The 24,883-nt window shown below is 47.6% G+C and overlaps 2 protein-coding genes across 2 annotated transcripts; both read right to left on the bottom strand.

The window, feature by feature from the left end:
- Nucleotides 1–93: 93 nt before the first annotated feature.
- Nucleotides 94–21,223, bottom strand: brox (BRO1 domain and CAAX motif containing). Its single transcript, XM_079753252.1, has 13 exons — nucleotides 21,156–21,223; nucleotides 20,270–20,383; nucleotides 18,529–18,635; nucleotides 16,366–16,462; nucleotides 16,137–16,232; nucleotides 13,308–13,380; nucleotides 12,645–12,750; nucleotides 12,426–12,515; nucleotides 11,436–11,521; nucleotides 10,980–11,061; nucleotides 7,624–7,774; nucleotides 7,202–7,361; nucleotides 94–2,186 (listed from the first exon to the last, which is right to left on the bottom strand). Exons 2-13 carry the CDS (start codon nucleotides 20,368–20,370, stop codon nucleotides 2,100–2,102), a joined length of 1,236 nt encoding a protein of 411 aa, XP_079609378.1. The 5' UTR covers nucleotides 20,371–20,383; nucleotides 21,156–21,223; the 3' UTR covers nucleotides 94–2,099.
- A 291-nt stretch (nucleotides 21,224–21,514) lies between these two features.
- Nucleotides 21,515–24,393, bottom strand: LOC307087700 (alpha-1,6-mannosyl-glycoprotein 2-beta-N-acetylglucosaminyltransferase). Its single transcript, XM_079753330.1, has 2 exons — nucleotides 24,335–24,393; nucleotides 21,515–24,249 (listed from the first exon to the last, which is right to left on the bottom strand). The coding sequence occupies exon 2, from the start codon at nucleotides 24,015–24,017 to the stop codon at nucleotides 22,764–22,766; it is 1,254 nt and encodes a 417-aa protein (XP_079609456.1). The 5' UTR covers nucleotides 24,018–24,249; nucleotides 24,335–24,393; the 3' UTR covers nucleotides 21,515–22,763.
- Between the last annotated feature and the right edge of the window lie 490 nt (nucleotides 24,394–24,883).

The following is a 24,883-nucleotide window of genomic DNA, read 5'->3' as shown; positions in this document are numbered from 1 at the left end:
CCCCACGCCCAGCTGGCCACGCCCACACTGTACCCACACAGGTCGGGCACTTGTTTGAGTGGCAGGAATGAGGCCAGACGTGTTTTCACCGGATAATGAGCTTTATTGTAATCAATCAATACAACTTATTCTGATCATTAAATACTGTGAAAAATTAAAGATGATTGACAGCATAGGCAACAGGTTTTTTGTTTTGTTTGCAAACCATCTTATGATGCAACACGGCGTGCTAGGAGTTCTACTTCCTTCAGATCAATTGACCGCAGATAACTGAACACAAAGTGCAAAAGGCCTCCTGATAGGCTGATGTATAAACACGACAGGAAGTAGCATAAGGATTTAGTATTGTCCGGTCGTGTTGCCACAGCTCCCCCTGCGGAACGATGGCGGAGAACACTTCTACGGGTTATAGGACACCACTTCTAAACAGCCTCCCTTCCAACGATTAAACAACATCTTAGAACATGACATCATCTTATAAATACAAAATGTACATTTCCCCGCTCGCCTAGACTTCTGGATATATGTTGTGATTGTTCCGTTATGCAGAACTCTCTGATACATTCGAGGCAGTGCTTCCCGGCTGCTTAACGAGACTGTTAACGAGCCCTCCAGGTGTTTCTACAGGTACGCTGATTAATGAGCCCTCCAGGTGTTTCTAAAGGTACGCTGCTTAAAGAGACTGTTAACGAGACCTCTAGGTGTTTCTGCTTAACGAGACTGTTAACAAGACCTCAATGTGTTTCTACAGGTGTGCTGCTTAACGAGACTTAACGATATCTTCAGTTGTTTCTGCAGGTATACTGCTTAACGAGGTCTTCAGGTGTTTCTGCTTAACAAGACTGTTAACGAGACCTTCAGGTGTTTCTCGGGTATGCTGCTTAACAAGATTGTAATGAGTTCTACAGGTAATGCAACAGCTGGTGACCATTAAGTGTGGCCAGAGAATTAAAAAACAAGCTGGACTGGAAACTTGGTTGGCAAGCAATGCTATATTGTAACATTTAGTGTATAGTGTAAAAAACAAATCTAATCTATCATTAAACATGAGAAATACATTAAAAGGCTAATATTAATAGGGGGTATATTACAAAGTCCCCAAATCATCACTTATATACGACTCAACATCGTAACCCACTTATATCGAGTTTGGAAACAGAATCATTAAATAAGAGATGCTACCTCGAGTATAAAAAGAAAGACAGCAGAGGAGGAGAATCCAAAAGAACCAAAACTTTAAAAGAAGCTTGACTGCTTTGAGACGATTCAAACCACACATAGATTTGTCTCGGTGGTTGTTGGGGTTCTGTTTGGTTCCCGGTGGCACCTGTTGGACCACCTGTGGGACCACTCAGCTGACACCGGGAAGGAAGGCAGGTCGGTTATCGATTATTGTTGAAGGATCCTTAATGAGTGGCTGGGCGCTCATGATGAGGTCATCATATAGGGACACACCTGCGGTCAGCCAGGGTCAAACATTACCGCCGCAGGTGTGTGGGCTATGGTCGCACCGCATGGGAGGGGGGCAGAGGTTCTGTTAAGAGCATGCTGATAATATTAATACTAATCTGCAATATCGTTTAAAAAGTGTTGTTCAGGTCTGAGTGTCTGAAACTCTCTGTTCACCTACCGTGAAGAACAAAGACCGACAGCATCAGGACCTCTGTGACTTTAAGTCGGCTACTTAAGGGGCGTGAGCTACCTTAAGACCAGGGGGAAGGGTACCTTAAGGGTTGGTTACCTTAATACCAGGGGTCGTAACTCTTACTGAGAGAGCTGGAGGTTCTGGGACCACAAAGTAAAAGTCCTCCCCTGTAGACTGAGGCCAGGAGCTCCCCCTGTGGCTGGGAAAGGACTAGCAGGCTAGGCTAGGATGCTAGGCTAGGAGGCTAACAGGCTAGACTAGCAGGCTAGGCGGCTAGGCTAGGAGGGGACTTTTACTTTGTGGGTTAAAAAGCAGACAGCAGAAGATGATTCCAGCTCTGGGATAATATTACAGTATGGACCGCCCTCCCGCCACCATGGAGAGAAACAAGAAGGAACCCTCCTGGAGGAAGGGGATTGGCTGAGACGCGGGCTCCGAGGGGTCAGAGGTCGCTCTAGGAGACCACACAGCCGGTGTCCTTCTGAGGCTTCAGGTCTGGTTCCTTCATGGGCTTCACCTCCTCCTCCGGCTTGGCCTTGGCCTGCACACACAAACAAACCAGTTCACTAGTACACCAGTACACCGCCACACAAACAGACCAGTTCACCAGTACACCGCCACACAAACAGACCAGTTCACCAGTACACTGCCACACAAACAGACCTCGGGCTTTGACTGTTTGGAGCTGGCGTTTTGCATACTGCGCGTGTGTGAGTGGATGCGTGCAGGGCTGGGAGGCGGTGGGGATGGATGATGGTTGGGTGGGGAGTGTTTGCGTTGTGTGTTTAAGAGGTTTTGTTCAGAGGATAGCTCTAATTACGGTGAGACAAAGTCATGTTGGTTAAAACTGTTACTGGTGTACACCACTAATGTATAGTCCCATTTCACCACGGAAGGGATTGAGGTTGGGTCACTTGAATATTTGTAGTATACGTAATGAAATTGTTGATGTTTCTGAAATCCTTACTGAACATAAGTTACATGTACTTGCAATATCAGATACACACCTGAATCCAGCAATAAATAGTGACGTACTGAAAATAGAGGGATATAATATGTATAGACTAGATAGGGGAACAACAAGGGGAGGTGGGGTAGCCATCTATTGTCAAGATCATATACCAGTGAAAACAAGTAATGATCAGTGGTTTTCAAACTGTGAGGCGCGCCTACCCTGGGGGGCGCCAGAGATAGAAAAAAAACAACCCAGAAAAACTAACAGAAAAAACACAAAGACGAAGACGCACTGTGTTCGAAATCGTTCCCATTTCACTCACTCACAATTCCCTATATAGTGTTTATGATATAGTGCACTATATAGGGAACAAACAAACGAGAATTCGTACACTACGCTGAAAATTTCTCAACGTCATTTGCGTCAGTAAATGCGCCGGGTATCTGTGTGACGCAGACAGATGCGCCCACATCATGTAAACAAACCGGGCACTCACGAGGAAAGCTGGAGGTTGTATTGATGTTGAATGTTACATTTCCGTTTTTTTTATTAATTTTGAATGTAACATTTTCTATGTTAAATCCCAAATAAATTGTTGACATTTCTAAACGAAAGCCGGAGACTCAATCATTAAATGTATTTGTTTTCGGTATTGTTCAGCTTCTTCTTCTCCTCCGGAAAAACACGACCGCATTGCATTGTGGTATACGGGAGTAACATGTAGGGAACATCGTATGTTCTCTCAAATTTTGGGTATTTTAAGTCCACTTTATAGTGCATGAAATTTACCACTGAGAATTCGACCACCACTACAAAATGGCGAGCACCCTATAGTGCACTGTATCGGTGATAGGGAACGATTTCGAACACAGCTACGCAAACTAATTGCTCCCACTAAAGTTGAGGTGAGCTAAAAAGGAGGATAAACTGGCAGTTTACACATTAAGATGTTCAAATGTATTGCAAAAACGTTAAGCAAAAACATGCTTAGATAAAGATGGTAAAATGTGTTATAAAAACGCACGAAGATGTTTAGAATGTTTCAAAAATATGTTAAAAATGTTTCAAAAATGTTTCAAAAAAATATGATCAGAGATGTTTAAAATATGATCAGAGATGTATAAAATGTGTAAAATAATTACAAGATCTTTCAAAACACAGGAATTTAGAACATTTCTTTGGGGGGGGGGGCTCAGCTGAAATTTTTTCTCTGAGGGGGGGCTCACTCCCTCATACTTTGAAAACCCCTGATCTAGGATGTAAAGAGGTGAAAGTATTGTGGCTGCAAGTTCAACTTCCATATATAAAACCAATGTTAATAGGGTTCTGCTATAGACCTCCGAACGCAACTAGAATGTACTTATATGTCAGACAATATATCTAAAGTACTGGACAAAGCGTGTGATGCAAATTATGAAATGGTTTTCTTAGGAGACTTAAATATAGACTGGAATGTAAGAGGGTGCCCGCTTAAAGCTAAATTACTTTCTTTAGCAGATACATTTAATTTATCACAAGTAGTCAAGAAGCCTACAAGAATATGCAGTAGAGCGGATGGAGTCAAATCCTCAACTTGTATTAATTTAATATTTACAAATGTTTCTGAGCTGTGTTCAAAAGTAACTTCCATTCCCATAGGCTGCAGCGACCACAACCTTATCGCTATTGGAAGAAAGACGAAAATACCCAAGGAGGGTCAGAAAGTTATTTTCAAACGAACCTTTAAAAACTTTAATGAATATATCTACTGTAATGAAGTAAGAGAGGTTGACTGGTCTGATGCTATACAGAAGGAAGACCCTGATCTTGCTCTGCGTGCGTTTGACAGTTTATTACTCCCAATCGTGAATAAACAAGCTCCTGTCAGGAAGTTAACAGCGCTCAACACAATGTCTCCTTCGTTAGATCAGGAACTTAAAGCACACATGGTGGAGAGGGATAGAGACAAGGCAGTGGCAATATCATCTGGTGGCGAACGAGAATGTATCGTAAACTAAGAAACTTTGTAACAATGTTGAGTAAAACCAAGAAGAAAATGTATGACCACAAGAGAATTAGTAATACTAGTATAGATAGCAAGACCATGGGGAATGTTATTAATCAACTAATGGGAAAAAGTGGTAGATCTACACCGTCCTTCTTACAGGCAGAGGGCCATTTTATCACCAAACAGATGAAATTGCTAACTATTCAAGCGTTTATTTCAGTGATAAAATCCAGAAATTAAATGATGGTATGAAGGGAGAAAATAAGGGTCTAAGGCTCTCATCCAGGCTCATTACAAACAAATTGATGAAGAATAAATGTTGTAGTTTCCACTTTGAAAAAGTTAAGGTGCCTACAGTAGAACAATTAATAAAAATCAGTAAGGACAAACCAGCGGGTTTTGATAACCTGGATGTGAGGTTGCTTAAACCTGTTGCAGATATCTTGGCTCTGCCTATCTGCCATATAATTAATTTAAGTTTTGAAAAATCAATTTGCCCAGCAGACTGGAAGATTGCTAAAATTATCCCACTGCCAAAGGATAATAAAGAAAATCTCTCAGGGAGGAATAGGAGACCAAAAAGCATTCTACCCACCATGAGCAAGATCATGGAAAGAATAGTATATGAGCAAATACAAAATTATTTCTGTATAAATAACTTGAACACAGCTCATCAACATGCATACAGAAAGGGGCACTCCACAGCTACAGTGCTAACCCAAGTGACTGACGACTGGCTGAAAGGAATAGACGCAGGTAAGATAGTTGGTTCTGTTTTATTAGAATTCTGTGCCGCTTTTGATATTCTTGACCCTAGATTATCAGTGAATAAACTGTGCTGTTATGGTTTTGATAGGGGTTCTGTTGCCTGGATCAATAGTTACCTTACAAATAGAAAATACTGTGTGTACTTTAATGGTGGTTTTTCAGAAATGAGGGTTATGAGCTGTGGAGTGCCACAAGGGAGTTGTTTAGGGCCACTTTTATTTTCAATATTTACAAATGATTTACCTTTAATTCTAAACAATGCATCTATTGCTATGTACGCAGATGACTCAACCATTTATTCAGCAGCGCTGCCACCAGGAGATCTTGAAAAGGTTCTAAATGAAGAGCTAGTGCTGATAAGGAAATGGGTTAACATAAATAAAATGGTACTTAACATAAAAAAAACAAAATGCATAGTATTACGCTCTAAACGTGGAGGGAGAGTAGCGCCGAAACTGCATCTAAAACTAGATGATAAAGAAATCAAACAGGTCACCGAAGTTAAGCTACTTGATGTGCTGATTGACAGTCAAATGACCTGGACAAGTCAGATAGATGAAATGTTGAAGAAAATGGGTAGAGGGATGGCTGCAAATAGATATTGTAGGACATATTTACCAGGATGCCTAATTAAACAATTAATGCAAGCTTTAGTCCTATCTCAGCTTGATTACTGCAGTCCTATGGTGCGACACATCAGATAATAATCGTAATAAGCTACAGGTAGCTCAAAACAAAGCTGCTCGTATAGTGCTCAACAGCTCATACAGAACTAGGGTACGCTAGATGCTGAATAAGTTGAATAGGTTACCAGTTAAACGTAGGTTACACTACTCTCTAGTCAACTTTTTAAGAAATATAATAACAGCAAAGAGTCCTGTAAGCCTGTTTAATAGCTTGATGTTTTGTTATGATATGCACAATTACTCTACACGTCAGTCATCTGAGAGGAGACTTCTACTGCCTGTTTATAAAACCGGGGCCGGACAGAGAACACTGCACTACAGAGCAATGGTAGCTTGGAATTACCTTGAAATTGAAATTGTATTTGTTGACACAAGGTCTTACATGATTTTTTTTCTTTCTCAGAATAATATTAACCAACTTAAATCAAGTAATTATTTTCATTTCCTCTTTTTGTTGAATGTTTTGTTTGTGTTGTGTATGCTGTGTGAATGCATGATTGTATGTAAAAAGGATAAGCAATTTGGAATTTTGTGGATCAAATAAACAATTCAATTCAATTCACTAGAACACCAGTACACTGCCACACAAACAGACCAGTTCACTAGTACACCGGCACACACAAACAGACCAGTGACGTAGTTCACTAGTACACCAGTACTCTGTCACACACAAACAGACCAGTGAAGTAGTTCACTAGTACTCTGTCACACACAAACAGACCAGTGAAGTAGTTCACTAGTACACCAGTACTCTGTCACACACAAACAGACCAGTGAAGTAGTTCACTAGTACACCAGTACTCTGTCACACACAAACAGACCAGTGAAGTAGTTCACTAGTACTCTGTCACACACAAACAGACCAGTGAAGTAGTTCACTAGTACACCAGTACTCTGTCACACACAAACAGACCAGTGAAGTAGTTCACTAGTACTCTGTCACACACAAACAGACCAGTGATGTAGTTCACTCGTACACCAGTACTCTGTCAGCCCAGGTCGCAGCGTACCAGTGTGTTGTCTGGTTAGCACTTTGATGCTACGCCACGTAGCATGCAGCATGCCGCCCAGTGCCTTGTCGTTCTTGTCGTTGTCTGGTTAGCACCCTACCCTTGACGCTATATCATGTATCATGTAGCCTGCAGCATGCCGCCCAGTACCTTGTCGTTCTTGGCCCCCTTGGTGAGGTCGAAGGTGTTCAGCACCTCCGGGCTCCACTGCTCGCTGAGCGGCGGCAGCTCAAAGGCCAGCGGCTCGGCCAGCCCGTAGCTCGCCTTCAGCTCCAGCTGGGGCGCCTCTTCAGGAACCTTGTGGAAGTAGCTGGTATTACAGGATAATTATTAACATTAAATACCATCATATTACATTATATAAAATGATAAAACATCAAATACACCACCTTGGGGAAGTAGCTGGTATTACAGGATAATTATTAACATTAAATACCATTATATTACATTATATAAAATGACAAAACATCAAATACACCACCTTGTGGAAGTAAGTGGTATTACAGGACAACATAAGTGTGCGTGTGTACGTGTGTTTGTGTAGTTGTGCGAGTGTGTGGGTTTGTACTGACATGAAGCCGTTCTCCCGCTGACACTTCTCCAGCGTGTTCTTCACCAGCGCTCCGAGCTTCAGGAAGAAGAGCTGCTCCGAGGGCCGGGCGGTGGAGCCGGGGCCCTTGGTCTGCCGGTACTCCTTACACAGCTCCTCCGCTCGCTGGTAGGCTGGGACCATCAACCAGAACCATCAACCAGAACCATTAACACAGCTCCTCCGCTCGCTGGTAGGCTGGGACCATCAACCAGAACCATCAACCAGAACCATTAACACAGCTCCTCCGCTCGCTGGTAGGCTGGGACCATCAACCAGAACCATCAACCAGAACCATTAACACAGCTCCTCCGCTCGCTGGTAGGCTGGGACCATCAACCAGAACCATCAACCAGAACCATTAACACAGCTCCTCCGCTCGCTGGTAGGCTGGGACCATCAACCAGAACCATCAACCAGAACCATTAACACAGCTCCTCCGCTCGCTGGTAGGCTGGGACCATCAACCAGAACCATTACCAGAACCATTAACACAGCTCCTCCGCTCGCTGGTAGGCTGGGACCATCAACCAGAACCATTACCAGAACCATTAACACAGCTCCTCCGCTCGATGGTAGGCTGGGACCATCAACCAGAACCATTACCAGAACCATTAACACAGCTCCTCCGCTCGCTGGTAGGCTGGAACCATCAACCAGAACCATTAACACAGCTCCTCCGCTCGCTGGTAGGCTGGGACCATCAACCAGAACCATCAACCAGAACCATTAACACAGCTCCTCCGCTCGCTGGTAGGCTGGGACCATCAACCAGAACCATCAACCAGAACCATTAACACAGCTCCTCCGCTCGCTGGTAGGCTGGAACCATCAACCAGAACCATCAACCAGAACCATTAACACAGCTCCTCCGCTCGCTGGTAGGCTGGGACCATCAACCAGAACCATCAACCAGAACCATTAACACAGCTCCTCCGCTCGCTGGTAGGCTGGGACCATCAACCAGAACCATTAACACAGCTCCTCCGCTCGCTGGTAGGCTGGAACCATCAACCAGAACCATTACCAGAACCATTAACACAGCTCCTCCGCTCGCTGGTAGGCTGGGACCATCAACCAGAACCATCAACCAGAACCATTAACACAGCTCCTCCGCTCGCTGGTAGGCTGGAACCATCAACCAGAACCATTAACCAGAACCATTAACACAGCTCCTCCGCTCGCTGGTAGGCTGGGACCATCAACCAGAACCATCAACCAGAACCATTAACACAGCTCCTCTGCTCGCTGGTAGGCTGGAACCATCAACCAGAACCATTACCAGAACCATTAACACAGCTCCTCCGCTCGCTGGTAGGCTGGGACCATCAACCAGAACCATCAACCAGAACCATTAACACAGCTCCTCTGCTCGCTGGTAGGCTGGAACCATCAACCAGAACCATTACCAGAACCATTAACACAGCTCCTCCGCTCGCTGGTAGGCTGGGACCATCAACCAGAACCATCAACCAGAACCATTAACACAGCTCCTCCGCTCGCTGGTAGGCTGGGACCATCAACCAGAACCATTACCAGAACCATTAACACAGCTCCTCCGCTCGCTGGTAGGCTGGAACCATCAACCAGAACCATCAACCAGAACCATTAACACAGCTCCTCCGCTCGCTGGTAGGCTGGGACCATCAACCAGAACCATCAACCAGAACCATTAACACAGCTCCTCCGCTCGCTGGTAGGCTGGAACCATCAACCAGAACCATTACCAGAACCATTAACACAGCTCCTCTGCTCGCTGGTAGGCTGGAACCATCAACCAGAACCATTACCAGAACCATTAACACAGCTCCTCCGCTCGCTGGTAGGCTGGAACCATCAACCAGAACCATTACCAGAACCATTAACACAGCTCCTCCGCTCGCTGGTAGGCTGGAACCATCAACCAGAACCATTAACCAGAACCATTAACACAGCTCCTCCGCTCGCTGGTAGGCTGGGACCATTAACCAGTTAACATGTACCAGAACCATCAACCAGAACCATTAACACACTTCCTCCGCTCGCTGGTAGGCTGGACACAACCAGTAACCACAACCATTAACACAGCTCCTCCGCTCACTAGTAGGCTGGAACCATTAACCAGTTAAAATGAACCAGTGACCAGAACCAGTAACCATTAACACAGCACCTCAGCACACTGTTAGGCTAGACACAACCAGGAACCAAAACCATTGACCAGTAACCGGAACCATTAGCCAGTTACCAGAACCATTAACCAGTTACCATTAATACAGCTCCTCTGCCTGCTGGTAACTTGGGACACAACCAGTAACAATTAACCATTAACCATTACCATTAACCAGAACCACATAGCCTGGACACATTCAGCAGTAACCAGTTAGCATAAACCAGCACCTATTGAATCTGGTCTATAGTAAGCATGGTTAACCTATTGAACATGGGCTTTAGTTAGCGTGGTTAACCTATTGAACCTGGGCTATAGTTACGTGGTTAACCTATTGAACCGAGGCTATAGTTAGCATGCTTAACCTTGTCTATAGTTAGTATGGTTAACCTGGTATAGTTAACCTACTGAACCTGGGCTATAGTTAGTGTGGTTAACCTATTGAACCTGGTCTATAGTTAGTATAGTTAACCTATTGAACCTGGTCTATAGTTAGTATAGTTAACCTATTGAACCTGGTCTATAGATAGCGTGGTTAACCTGGTCTATAGTTAGCGTGGTTAACCTGGTCTATAGTTAGCGTGGTTAACCTGGTCTTTAGTTAGCGGGGTTAACCTGGACTATAGTTATCGTGGTAAACCTGGTCTATAGCTAGCGGGGTTAACCTGGGCTATAGTTAGCGTGGTTAATCTGGGCTATAGTTAGCGCAGTTAACCTGGGCTATATTTAGCGGCGTTCACCTGGGCTATAGTTAGCGGGGTTCACCTGGGCTATAGTTAGCGTGGTTAACCTGGTCTATAGTTAGCGTGGTTAACCTGGTCTATAATTAGCATGGTTAACCTGGTCTTTAGTTATCGTGGTAAACCTGGTCTATAGTTAGCGGGGTTAACCTGGACTATAGTTATCGTGGTTAATCTGGGCTATAGTTAGCGTGGTTAACCTAGGCTGTAGTTAGCAGGGTTAACCTTGGCTATAGTTAGCGTGGTTAACCTGGGCTATAGTTAGCCGGGTTAACCTGGGCTATAGTTAGCGCAGTTAACCTGGGCTATAGTTAGCGGCGTTCACCTGGGCTATAGTTAGCGTGGTTAACCGGGGCTATAGTTAGCGTGGTTAACCTGTGCTATAGTTAGCGTGGTTAACCTGGACTATAGTAAGTGGGGTTCACCTGGGCTATAGTTAGCGTGGTTACTCACCCTTCTCTGCCTCCTGCAGGGAGCGGATGGCCTCTCCACACTTATCGCTGGCCAGCAGCGTCTGTCCGTGGTAGCAGTACGCCTGCAGACAGACACGCACACTTTAGTCACAACACACACAAAACAGACACAAAAAGAGCTACACAAAACACACATAAAGAGCTACACAAGGGAATCACACAACCAGGAGGTTTAAAACCCCTCAAACACACTTCAAGAGGTACCGACAGGTTAACTAAGACAGGGTTAACTAAGACAGGGTTAACTTACTGTTGTGTTACTGACAGGGTTAACTAAGAAATAGTTAACTAAGGCATGGTTAACTAAGACTAACTAATTGTTGTGTTACTGACAGGGTTAACTAAGACTAACTTATTGTTGTGTTACTGACAGGGTTAACTAAGACTAACTTATTGTTGTCACTGACAGGAGGACTAAAACTGTTCCATAACTTACGTAAGCCATGTAGAAGTGCATCTTGAGCTGGAAGTATTTCTTCCACTTATTGCTGCACTCTGGCTCCAAAGTGTGGAGCGTCTGGTCTAGAAAACAGAGCAGCATGGTTAACGGAGCCCTTGTTCACAGCAGGGCTCACCGGGTCAGCCTGCAGTCCCACAGGAGGCCACTAGAGGGCAGGGTCACCCTGCAGTCCCACAGGAGGCCACTAGAGGGCAGGGTCAGCCTGCAGTCCCACAGGAGGCCACTAGAGGGCAGGGTCAGCCTGCAGTCCCACAGGACGCCACTAGAGGGCAGGGTCAGCCTGCAGTCCCATAGGAGGCCACTAGAGGGCCAGGTCAAAAGGACTGTAATCATATCACAGAGAGAGCCCCTGTTTGTGAAGTTGTTCCGATACCGATACCACTGGCGGGAAATTCCCCAGATACTGCATTTCTGGCAGTATCGGGTATTGGGGAGTACGCAAGTCTATGCACTGATCCGATACAACACATGACTCCTTTACTACACAAAGAACATCACAAACATGACAGTGTTATGCTGCGTTCGTTAACGGTCAGAGGTGGAAAGTCGGAATGGGAAACGCGTCACCACCGACCTACGGGCGTTCGAGCTAAGAACAGAGAGAGAGAGAAGAATACAAATGTATTATAGATAACCAATGTCAATAAAAATTGTAGACAGTAAGTGAACCGACTCTTTATTGCGGTCATCGTAAGAGAACTCTTCAATAAGAACAAGTGCTATTAGTAATTACAATGCTCCACGCTTTATCGGTATAATATCGGTATTGGTCGAAACTGAAGTTCAGGAATCAGGATGGAATTTCTTTTATGGGAACATCTGTTCCCGTTTGGTGATGTACTAATGCCTCATGAACCACTGCTGACTTCTCCTCTGGCCTATCAGGAGCTCGGAGAGGGATGACAGGGAGAGATCTCGACCAATCACCATTCCCCTGGGAGAAGGGTCAAAGGTTAGGTGACTCACTGGCTCTCTGGTAGAAGTTGGCCGTCTCGTAGGACAGGGCGGCGACCAGCGTGGCGTTGTGCTTCAGCTCGATGGCCCGCGCGATGGTCACTGTAAGACGAGAACCAGGGAACCATGTTAGGACCATGGACCAACACCAGGAGAATAGACCCATGTGACCACACCAGGCCCATGGACCAACACCAATACCGAACCTAATGATGCTAACATGCTAGGTACCTTCCTGTGCCTCCGCCTGGCATTGGATGATGTACGCGTCAATCACCCTGGCCTCCAGATCCCGCCCCTTCTCTGCAGGGGTGATGAGGCGGGGGATGTGGTCTTCCTGTAGAAAACACCAGCGCAGCGTTAAAGACTGAGTTGTGGTCCTGTTTTTTTCCTGTCTGCTGCCCCCCTGCCCTCCTGAAGGGCTGGGGGCTTCCTCCTGAACAATCAGTCCCTCCCCCAGAGGTCGTTGGGACTACCACACCGAGGACGTCTGCACCCCCAAGGCCCGAATGGAGACACCCATCCCCTTACTGAAGCTCTCACTCAGCGTTCATGACCATTTTTACTGCAGGAGATGCTAAAGCAGCTATCGCTAGGCTATCTTTACTGTAGCAGCTAATAGGTGCTGTTACCCTAACTTTACTGTAGGAGAAGCTTATAGAAGCTGTAGCTAGGCTATCTATACTTTAGCGTAAGCTAATGGATGCTATTGTTCGTTACCTTATCTTTGCTGTAGAAGAAGCTAAAAGAAGCTATCACTGGGCTATCTTTGTTGTAGGAAAAGCTAATAGACACTAACACTAGGCTATCTTCATTGTAGCCGTAGCTAAAATAAGTTATCACTAGGATAGCTTTACTGTAGATGAAGCTAATATGACTGCTAGCGGTCATCACCTTGAGGTGTTTAAAGATGCCGGCGGCCATCTTCAGGCTTCGATGGACGTCTTTAGCCTCCGCTTCCGTTACACTAAGACACAAGACAAGACACAATACAGCAGGGACGTTAACACAAATACGGTTCCAAGGTCACAATTGTCAACCATTACATCCCAGGCTGTCAATCATGGTATAGATGCTACATGGTGATATGAGATGTGGTGATGTGACATTTGGTGATATTTGATGAGGACACTATGATAAATAATGATGTTATGATATATACATGAGGATACTATGATACACAATGATGTTATGATATATACACGGGGATACTATGATAAACAATGATGTTATGATATATACACAATGATATGAGGATACTATGATAAATGATGATGTTATGATATATGAACATGTTGATACTATGATAAATTATGACGTTATGATATATGAACATGTTGATACTATGATAAATGATGATGTATGATATATACATGGTGATACTATGATAAACGAAGATGTTATGATATATACACAGTGATACTATGATAAACGATGATGTTATGATATATACACTACAATATATGTATTACAATTGGTTGTACTAACTTTAACCCTATTGCCATTGTGTTAGTTTTGGCTGCCGTCGTTGTTTTTTAGTAATAGGTCGTTGAGACTAGTTTCAGTCACAAGGTGACAACAATAGGCTTGATTGGGGGGCAGAGCTACGGCTGTCTGAGCTACCTTGTGCATTTAGAGGCTAGCTATTATTAGCGTCAGGACCCTGCAAACGAAGACCCGGGAAACAAAGACTAAGGGAGTCTCTCCGTGGGAGTCCATCGAGGAAGACCAGGGAAGCCACCCTATAGTAGCTATGTGTCGTACTTTATTCATCGTCAGGACTTCCACTCATAGACAACGCCACCATAGATCTTCTGCTCGGCGGAGCAGCCCATCCAATCTGTGCCATCCAACGACCTTTGCCTACACTGACCCTGAAGTGATGGGAGGACTCTGGAACTGCCAAACAGCGGTCAAGAAGGCAGACTCCATTTCGGCCTACGCGTCCCTCATGACCCTCCACTTCCTGGCCCTGACAGAGACCTTGGATCACTCCAGAGAACTCTGCAACTCCTGCTGCCCTCTCCACCGTCTACTCATCCTCACACACCCCAAGACCATCAGGGCGAGGAGGAGGGACCGGACTCCTCATCTAGCCGATGTGGTCCTACCAGGTCCTTCCACTAAAACACTTGGCCAGATCTTGCTTTTGAACTCCACGCTGTCACTGTCACCCTTCCTATTAATCTCTCCATTGTGGTGATCTACCGTCCCCCAGGTGCCCTTTGTGACTTCTACAACGAGATGGATGCCCTTGTCAGCTGCTTTCCTGAAAATGGCACACCACTCGTTATCCTTGGCGACTTCAACATCCTGCCAGAGAAGTTGCACTCAACTGAATTAACCAACTTTTTTGCCACCTTTGACTTAACACTATCCCCTTCTCCCCCCACACACAGGGCCGGGAACCAACTTGACCTGATATTCACAGGGTCCTGCGGCACCTCTTCTCTCTCTTTCCCCTCATCTGACAAAGCCCTGATAGCAACACGCATATCTGAATGTCTGGCAGACGTCAGCACTTGGACAACTGCCCATCACCTGAGGCTTAACCTCAACAAGACCGAGCTCCTCCTTATGCCAGGGAAAGATTGCCCACACATGGACTTACTGGTCACTGTTGAGAACATCACTGTATCTCCTTCTCCAACTGCCAGAAACCTCGGTGTGGTACTGGACAATAAGTTATGCTGCACCGCAAACATCGCTGCGGTGGCCCGATCCTGCAGATTTGCACTGTACAACATCCGCAGGATCCGGCCTTTCCTCACAAGGGAAGCAGCTCAGCTTCTAGTCCAATCACTGGTCTTCTCCCGCCTCGACTACTGCAACTCGCTCCTGGCTGGACTCCCTGCCTCTGCGATTAAACCTTTGCAGCGCATCCAGAATGCGGCAGCGCGCCTCGTGTTCAACCTACCAAAGTTCTCCCATTTGACCCCCCTCTTCCGAGACCTCCACTGGCTCCCTGTAGTAGCTCGCATCAGATTCAAGATGATGGTACTGGCATACAAGGCAGTCGATGGAACTGCCCCTGCCTACCTCCAAGCATTAGTAAAGCCACACACCCCAGCTTGATCCCTCCGCTCAACTACCTCAGCTGGACGTCTGGTACCGCCATCGCTAAGAGCAAGCAAAGGTCGATCAGCAAAGTCACAACTTTTCTCTGTTTTGGGACCTCAGTGGTGGAACGAGCTCCCTGCCGATGTCAGAATCCCAGAGTCACTCACCATCTTCCGCAAAAGACTCAAAACTCACCTGTTCAGAGTTCACCTCGACTCTGCATAGCTACCCAGCCCCTTCCGGCCACCATTGTATGTTGTACGTCCTGGCACTTAATGTACGCACTTAATGTACGCACTTAATCTACATTGCACTTATTCATAGTACTTAATTATGTAACATCTGCAGTAGCTGCTAGCATTGCTGTACACGGGGAATGGGTTAGCCTAGCGATTGTTAGTACTTGCACTTGGCTCTATGAACATCTTAACTGTACTGACAGCGATATATTGTTTCACTTCTTGTACTTGTAATTGTAAGTTGCTTTGGATAAAAGCGTCTGCTAAATGCCCTAAATGTAAATGTAAATGATAAATGATGATGTATGATATATACATGGTGATACAATGATAAACGATGATGTTATGATATATACACAGTGATACTATGATAAACGATGATGTTATGATATATAAACAGTGATACGCGGGTGGGAGGACCTACTTCTCCTTGCCCGCCATGCGGGAGGCGAACTTGGTGTACCAAATGGCCACGTTGTAGCTCATGGAGATCAGCTCGAAGATGGCGTCCTGTTGAGCACTGTGGGAAACGGAGTTCAGAGGAGTGAGGTGAGACAGGTTCGACCCGTTCTGGCGGTCAGTAGAACCAACGCATGAGGGTCCCGGTTCTCAGGGGCATCACGGACCCACACTCAGGTTCTGTAGGAGCCTACCTTGGGACGTTCCCCTGCAAAGTGTCGGTCCACTTGAAGTTCTGGATGAATCTCATCTTGTTCTCCTGTGTGGTCCCGTCCAGAGACGAGATGAACCCTGGGGAGCAGCAAGAAGCCTCCAGCGGTTAGTGGCAAAACAACTGATCACATGTTAGGAGACAGAGAAACAGGTTCATTACTGATCCACATGTTAGGAGACAGAGAAACAGGTTCATTACTGATCCACATGTTAGGAGACAGAGAAACAGGTTCATTACTGATCCACATGTTAGGGGACAGAGAAACAGGTTCATTACTGATCCACATGTTAGGGGACAGAGAAACAGGTTCATTACTGATCCACATGTTAGGAGACAGAAATACGTCCATTACTGATCACATGTTAGTGGACAGAGGAAAAGGTTCATTACTGATCACATGTTAGCAGACAGAGGAGAAGGTTCATTACTGATCACATGTTAGGGAACAGAGAAACAGGTTCATTAAACTACCTCATAGGAACTTAAAGCATCAGTGTATTGGTGATGAAATACACAAGCAGTCAGTGAACACATCCTCAAACTCTAGTGTACTCCACTGTAGATACTCTACTGTAACACCCCTCTAGTGACTTTTTTTTGATCCGACGGCCGATAAGAGATCAATTTAAAACTGGGTTATTTTGGCTCTGATGCAGCCGCGCCTCTCTGTCTGCTGTCACTACGCTGTCTCCAGCATTGTCCCACCCACAGCACCATCTGATTGGTTACACGCTCTGGTTACACGCAGAGCCACGACGGGTAACGACGGAGAGGAGAAAAGGTTTTGTCTGGTTTGGTTTCGAGGTAAGTTAAGGCAACAGCCTCTCCCGAAATTGTAATAAACATCCCAGTCCTCTACAACTCACAACTACTAGTAACATTACTGTGAGCCCATTGACGTTATATAAACATAAGCGGCAGCTCTGCTCGCAGTCTGACGTCCAGGCATGCCTGTTAATCACTCAGAACAAGGTTGCTGATAATATCGATATAGAAATAGTCCGTGATAGTAGAAGTCTGTGTGAGTGAGAGTAAAAACTTAATAAACTCAATTCAGTCCAGTTTTGTTGCAGGGAAGCACGTTAAGCGCTGGTTATACTTCTACAACTGCGTAATGCGCTATCCAACTGCGTAACCACGGAGCCCCTCGAGCCCTTAGGCTTTAACGTGAAGGCTGATTAGCTTTTAGCGTAACGTTAGCCCAGCGGTCCGCTTTCTCCTTCTCTGGCTCTAGACGCTCAGCAGACTGTAGCGAAACTACAACTCACGACTACTAACGTTACTGTGAGGCCCAATACGTTAGCAGCAGCTGTCTGTTCCTATGATAAACACTGATTATTTAAGTGAAGATCCTACAGGCTATTTAGTGTTTTTTAACGGTTGAATCACTTGAAACAAGGTTGCTGATAATATTGATAGGGAAATAGTCAGTGATCAAAGTAAGAAGTGTGTGTGAGAGAGAGAGAGAGAGAGAGAGAGAGAGATATAGATAGATAGATAGATAGATAGATAGATCGATAGATAGAGAAAAATTCAGTTAGTTTTATTGCAGGGAAGCACGATGAGGGGATGGCTAGAGAATAGTGTGTGTGTGTGTGTGTGTGTGTGTGTGTGTGTGTGTGTGTGTGTGTGTGTAAGCCACATGAGAAGCTGCAGAAACTGACAGCAAAGCACCGTCTGTCTGAGAGAAAACTGTTGGGCAATAATGGCTGTTTAACTAGGGAACTATTTATTCATTTAAATTTTCAGTTAACTACATTAGAACACCCTGCACTATTTGTTTTTGTTTGAACTTAAAAGAAAGATAAGTAAAAGATTAATATTTCAGTTCAGAAAAATTTTAGTGAGCCATTTATTTGTTTAAATTGTGTTTTGTTGCAAATCTGATAAGCTGTTGTGTTTATTAAACAACTTCATGAATGAAGATAAGTGTTGGAGTTTGTATTATTCAAAATTCTGACGCCAATCTTTTCCCTTTTTCTGTAAATTAATATCGGCTCCAAATATCGGTTATCGGCCCCCTTGACTACTAATAATCGGTATCGGTATCGGCCCTGAAAAAACCATATCGGTCTATCTCTAGTTGCTATTACAGAAGGGTATCTAAAGTAGAGACCCCCCCCACCCCTGGCCCTGACTCTACCTTGGAGCAGGGAAAAGTAGGCGTCGGTGGCGTTCTTCATCATGTCCGGGTTGCAGGTGACGTCTGTGAACATCTCCAGCAGCCGCGCCCGGTCCGTCCTCAGGTTGCTGTGGATCACAACGTTCATAAACCACATGGACAGCAAGCACCGTCTTTCAGCCAGTGCCCCCTAGAGGGGAGTCTGAGCACACTCAGGGAGCAGACACTCAAGACTGGGAGGAGCTACTCAATATTCCAAGGGTAGCATAACAAAACATTAGCTCTCAAACATTAGGTCCTTTGTTCTATGGGTGGAGGGTGGTCAATGGTTATGTCCCGACAAAGAGCGTCAACACTAGAGATAAACATTACACAGCAGGTCAAACGGGGGTTGGACTCTGTTTCTCGAAGTTGGAGCGGTATCAGACCAGAGGAAGCTAAGAAGGCCATTCCTCCCTCACTCTTAGGGCTCATTCCACCCAATCAGGCGTTGGGGCGGCCCTGTGGGAGTGTCCTGTGACGTGTGTGACGTCATGTTGTGGACCCAAAACCACTCCTTCACGGCAGGGCGGGGCCGCCCTGGAAGAACAACGCCTGATACGGTGAGCCCTGGGTTAGTGGGTTAGAGATCAGAGCGGAGGGGTAGGAGGGTAGGAGGGTAGGAGGTGAGGAGGGTATGAGGGGAGGAGGTAAGGAGGGTAGGAGGTAAGGGTTATTATGGTAGTAGGGTTAGGAGGTTAGGAGGGTAGGGTTAGGAGGTTAGGAGGTTAGGAGGATAGGAGGTGAGGAGGGTAGGAGGATAGGAGGATAGGAGGTGAGGAGGGTAGGAGGGTAGGAGGTTATGAGGGTAGGGTTAGGAGGTTAGGAGGGTAGGAGGTTAGGAGGATAGGAGGTGAGGAGGGTAGGAGGGTAGGAGGGTAGGAGGTGAGGAGGGTAGGAGGTGAGGAGGGTAGGAGGGTAGGAGGTGAGGAGGGTAGGAGGGTAGGAGGTTAGGAGGATAGGAGGTGAGGAGGGTAGGAGGTGAGGAGGGTAGGAGGATAGGAGGTGAGGAGGGTAGGAGGGTAGGAGGTTAGGAGGATAGGAGGTGAGGAGGGTAGGAGGATAGGAGGTGAGGAGGGTAGGAGGGTAGGAGGATAGGAGGTGAGGAGGGTAGGAGGTGAGGAGGGTAGGAGGATAGGAGGTGAGGAGGGTAGGAGGGTAGGAGGTTAGGAGGATAGGAGGTGAGGAGGGTAGGAGGATAGGAGGTGAGGAGGGTAGGAGGGTAGGAGGATAGGAGGTGAGGAGGGTAGGAGGTGAGGAGGATAGGAGGTGAGGAGGGTAGGAGGTGAGGAGGGTAGGAGGGTAGGAGGTGAGGAGGGTAGGAGGTGAGGAGGGTAGGAGGTGAGGAGGGTAGGAGGGTAGGAGGTGAGGAGGGTAGGAGGTGAGGAGGGTAGGAGGATAGGAGGTGAGGAGGGTAGGAGGGTAGGAGGTGAGGAGGGGATAAGGGAGGAGGGTAGGAGGTGAGGAGGGGATAAGGGAGGAGGGTAGGAGGTAAGGTGCTAAGGAGCGTAAGGTTACAAGGGAGGTGACACAGGGACAGATGATGGATAGGGGGTTCAGATCCAGGGACCGGCCTTAACGCCAGCATCAAGGCCTTGAAGTCCCGGTGGTTCAGCAGCAGGAAGCCGCAGCAGCCAGCTGTACCCAGCGACTAGTGAACCACTATCACAGCCTCTACTCCCTGTCCGTGGCCCTGGAACATCCCTCCTGTCTGGTCACCTACTTGCAGATCTTGTTGGCGGCAGGGCTTCCGGCCACCCCGTAGAAGTTGAAAGAGACCGGGGCCGTCGCCTTCAGGGGGTTTCGGTGAAACCAGTGGGCCATCCTGGACTGGGCTCTACGGACCAGGGCATCACAGGACGTCAACACAGGACACCATCACACACCGTCACAGAACATCATCATCACAGGACATCGTCCCGTGACACCGTCACACATCATCACAGGGTACCGTCGCAGGACACCGTCACAGGACACCATCACAGAACATCATCATCACAGGACATCGTCCCGTGACACCATCACACATCATCACAGGACACTATCACACATCATCACAGGGTACCGTCACATGACCCGCTGCTTACGGGACGGCAGGTGCATTCCTCCCCAGCCATCCCGACCCCGCCTGCTCAATTTATACTCTGTGATTGACAGCTAGTGTTAGCGGGAACCTATAGTCGCCGTGGGTTGAATGTGTACAGGGATTCGTTAAAGATACAGCAGAACATGAATACTTTAAGGCGACCGGGTCCTAAACTAGTTATTCAGTGAGGCGGTGCTCAGAGGTGCGCGGTGGAGACACGGCTCCTCTCTCACTGCCACCCTGACGACCGACTCAGATGGTCATGTCAAGATGTTAAGAGGAGGGTCGCTGTGTCTGATCTTAAAGAGAGGCTCGTTGTGTCTGAGGGCTTCAGGGTCGGAGGAGGAGAGGAGCTCCGTGACGTAGGCTACAGCGATAGCTAGCGTTAGCTTCGTCTCGAGACGTCAATGCGATGGAAACACGAGAAGAAGTGAAACCGCGGGATTAAAGGCGGGAAACTTGAGGTGCAGGTGGTCGGGGGTTGGGGGTGTCGGGAGGTGGAGGTGGAGGTGGTCGTCGTTACCTTGAAACTGCGTTCTGAGACGGAGAGGTTCTTCAGGAAGTCTGACAGCAACAACAACTAACTTCCGGAAATAAACCAAAGGCAGCCTCTGGCCAATGGGAGCGCATCAGGAAGTGAAAACTAAGAGAGTTCGACCAATAAGAGCCAATCGTTTGGTCAGGTGACGTCGAAGCCGTATACCACGCTCTGAGATCAGCCCCGAAGGTTCTGTCAGTAACATACCAGACAGTTAGGACGGGATGAACGGATCTGGGATCATACCCGCTCCCTTTGTTTGTGAGACAAGCCCGTAATAAAGACATCGAACATGTTTATGTACACACCAATGAGCCAAACACACTCAGATATCAATCAATCCTTTTAATTTTCCCACTTTGACAAGCATTGCATGAACAGAGCAGCGAAAATGTAATTCTAGTGACGAACAGAAATAAAGAACTTGTTTGACCCAGTTGTTTAATCTACCAGACATCATGGATCTTCTCCAACTAAGGCAGTGTCCCTGAACCTCAATGATTACATACGATTGTTCTTTGCAAAACTATTTTCTTAAAAAGGTGAACAAATTTGGTTGGAAGAATATGTTTCTTGAGTCAGTAAACTCAATTAATCATTGTTCATTTTATATATATATCTTTTATGGAATGCAGAACAGTCCAAAGTGTTTGGTGTAAACAATCGATTGATTAGAACTTCACCCACGGTGGGTCAACATGTCAGCATACTATTCATCCCCTCAATGGCTCAGCAAGAGTTTAAGGCACAGTAATTAATCCTCAGAAGAAGTCCCAAACAAACAAAGGCACGTTTGGTGAATTATTCAAACGCTTCTATTAAATCGAGAAACTTTACCCCATAGGCTGAAAATAGTTTGTCAATGCTTGGAGGCGGTTCAGGAATGTCTGGTCTAATGCCAAGCACTCCAAAACAGACATTCATAAATTAATACCTGGCAAGAGAGTCCTTCTCCAAAGCGATTGTGTACAGTGTCCATGTATTGCAGTAGGACATGTTGAAGACTGTTCAGCAACATTTACTTATCTTTGGCTCACAAAAGAACGCATTGTGGACATCTTTTGCAGAACAAAATAATAAATTTGCATTGTCACAGGCATCTGCTGTTTAATCTCAAATTGCACCACGCGCGCACACACACACACCAACACACACACACACACACACACACACACACACACACACACACACACACACACACACACACACACACACACACACACACACACACACTCTTGAAATCATCCCAAACCTGATCAAACTCAACTAAATGGCCTATAACGTGATCAAGAGAAGTCTTTGGCAATCGCGGCCCTTTGGTGTTTTAAGAAAGGTGCTAAAACTCAAGCTAGGAATCTAGCTCTATAACACACACGCACGCGCACAGGCAGGCAGGCACGTGCACGCACACGCACGCACACACACACACACAGAAAGACATCATCTGGTGGTCTGACCCCTGGAAGACTTTCAGTCAGAACTACGAAACTGAACCTCCTCCTGACGTCCACCTTGTGCACGTGGAGGTGGGCGTGCACGTGGAGGCGGCCGTGCACGTGGAGGTGGCCGTGCACGTGGAGGCGAGTATGGTTCTCAGAGGCGCCGGGCATAGTTCTTGCAGAGCCCGTGGTCGCGGAGGTCCCCCCAGCCCCCGTTCTTGACGTGGGGCCGGTGCTCCACCTTCTCCCCCCCGCTGAGCACGAGCGAGGCGGGGAACAGGCTCCCCTTCACCCGCTGCAGGACCTCCTCCACCCGCCGCGCCGACAGCTCCGGCCTGCACTGCTCCTTCTGGTGGAGGCCGCAGTCCCCGGTGTGGAGTACGCGGGAGCCCAGGGCCGCCAGCACCTTCAGGGGCTTGGAGATGCAGGTCCCCGACAGGTGCTGCAGGGTCCAGTCCCAGTTGTAGTCGTCGTAGGTGCAGAAGGCCTCGTTGCAGCCCATCAGCTTGTAGTACACCTCGCGGGACAGCGCCAGGCCCATGTTGTGCTTGGTCGACTCCCAGCTGGCCGTCTGCAGCCGGTCCGAGTGGAAGCCGCCGTCCGGCACCTTGTGGTTCCCCAGCGCCAGCACGTCGCAGTCGGGGCAGCTGGCGGCACGGTAGGCCGCCATGGCGCGGTAGTGGTGGTAGAAGTCGGGCAGCAGGTAGTGGTCCTCCTCCAGGAACACGGCGAAGCCGTGGTAGCCCTGCATGGCGCCCACCCGCTCCCACACAAAGTGCATCTTCCACCACCAGTGGTGCTTGGTCTGCGTGATGGCCGCCTCGCGGTAGTGGCCGTAGGAGTCGGGGTGCTCCGCGTTCAGGCAGCCCGACCTCACGGCCTGGTCCCGGGTCACGTCCCGGGGGCAGTCCTTGGGGTCTTGGCCGGGGAAGGAGTCGGGGTAGAGCTGGGTGCTGTAGGGGAAGTAGATCTGGATGACCTTGCAGAAAGTGATCCCTTGCACAACGGAGTTGATCTCCTCAGAGAAGTAGTCGTGGCTGAAGATGACCAGGAAGCCCTGCACCTCAGCGGCACTCTCCAGGGACCTGACCAGCAGGCGCAGGTAGTCCGGCCGGTTGTGGACCTGGACCACCAGCACCAGCTTCGGCTCCCCCGGGAACCGGTCTGCGTTCAGAACGAACTGCTGGTAATCCGCGTTCAAAACAGAGTCAGCCAATTCAGACGGGGAGGCGAAGTTTAGTTTGACCATCTCTTCGGACTGCGAGACGTGGCTGTCTCTGAAGCTGTTGGGTTCGGTTGTCTCCGGGTCGGACAGAAGCAGCACCCGGGTGGAGAACAGCAGCGTCCCGATGACCAGCGAGACTCCCAGCAGCGCCAGCGCCTTGCGCCGCACCATCCGGACCCTCATGACCGCCGAGGACCAGCAGGGACCGGGTCTAAACACACGACTATCGGCTCGGCTTCACCCTCGTATCGACATCGTGTTCATGTTATTCATGGTAAACTTGCCGTCTTGGTCACGTTGTGTCACCCGAGTTCTGAGGCCGGAATGAGAGCAGCGACGCGGGGTCCAGCCGGTCCACAGCGTCTCACCAGCCGGTCCACAGCGGTCCGTCTCCTTCTGCTCTGAGGTGCGATTCCTGTGATACAAACCCGGTCCACGGTGTCGGTGAGCAGTAGTAGTAAGGTAACTCCATGAGCATGTTTACCGGAGTTTGGACTCACCGAAAAGACGTGTGACGAGCGAGAAGTGGAAACCAGGAAGAGGATGGAAGGAGTCCGACCCATCTTCAGCAGGAAGCACGCCGACTGCTGACGTGTACAAAGCAGCCAACGGGAGGCGAGCGAGCCGCTGGTCCGACCCTCCGACCCTCCTACTCTGCTACCTCCTACTCACCTACCCTCCCACCTTCTACCGTGCAACCCTGCTAACTTCTACCCTTCCCCACCCCCCTCCTACCCTCCTCCTGTGAGGTATCGGGAACGCGGGGCTGACACCCGGCCGAGTCAACAGAACTAAACAAACCATGGATTGCCAGAAGGCTTCGTTTTTTCACACTGACGCAAATCCTGCGTCTCAGTGCTGCATGTCAGGGTTAGTGTTAGCGTAAGTGTGAGTGTAAGTGATGTCATGTAAAGCGTGTTAGGGTTAGTGTCAGGGTTAGTGTTTACGGGATTAAACCGTAAGTTTTAGTGATGTAAAGTGAACTGCGAGCGGTGGTGATGAGACTCGGGTGAAACTGAGTTGCCGGTTGAACTAGATCCAGTAAGAGG

This window comes from Pollachius pollachius (assembly GCF_949987615.1).
Source record: "Pollachius pollachius genome assembly, chromosome: 16".
NCBI classification, from domain to species: Eukaryota; Metazoa; Chordata; class Actinopteri; order Gadiformes; family Gadidae; genus Pollachius; species Pollachius pollachius.
Note: the sequence above shows the minus strand (reverse complement) of the source record. Positions and strands in the feature narration are given on the sequence as shown.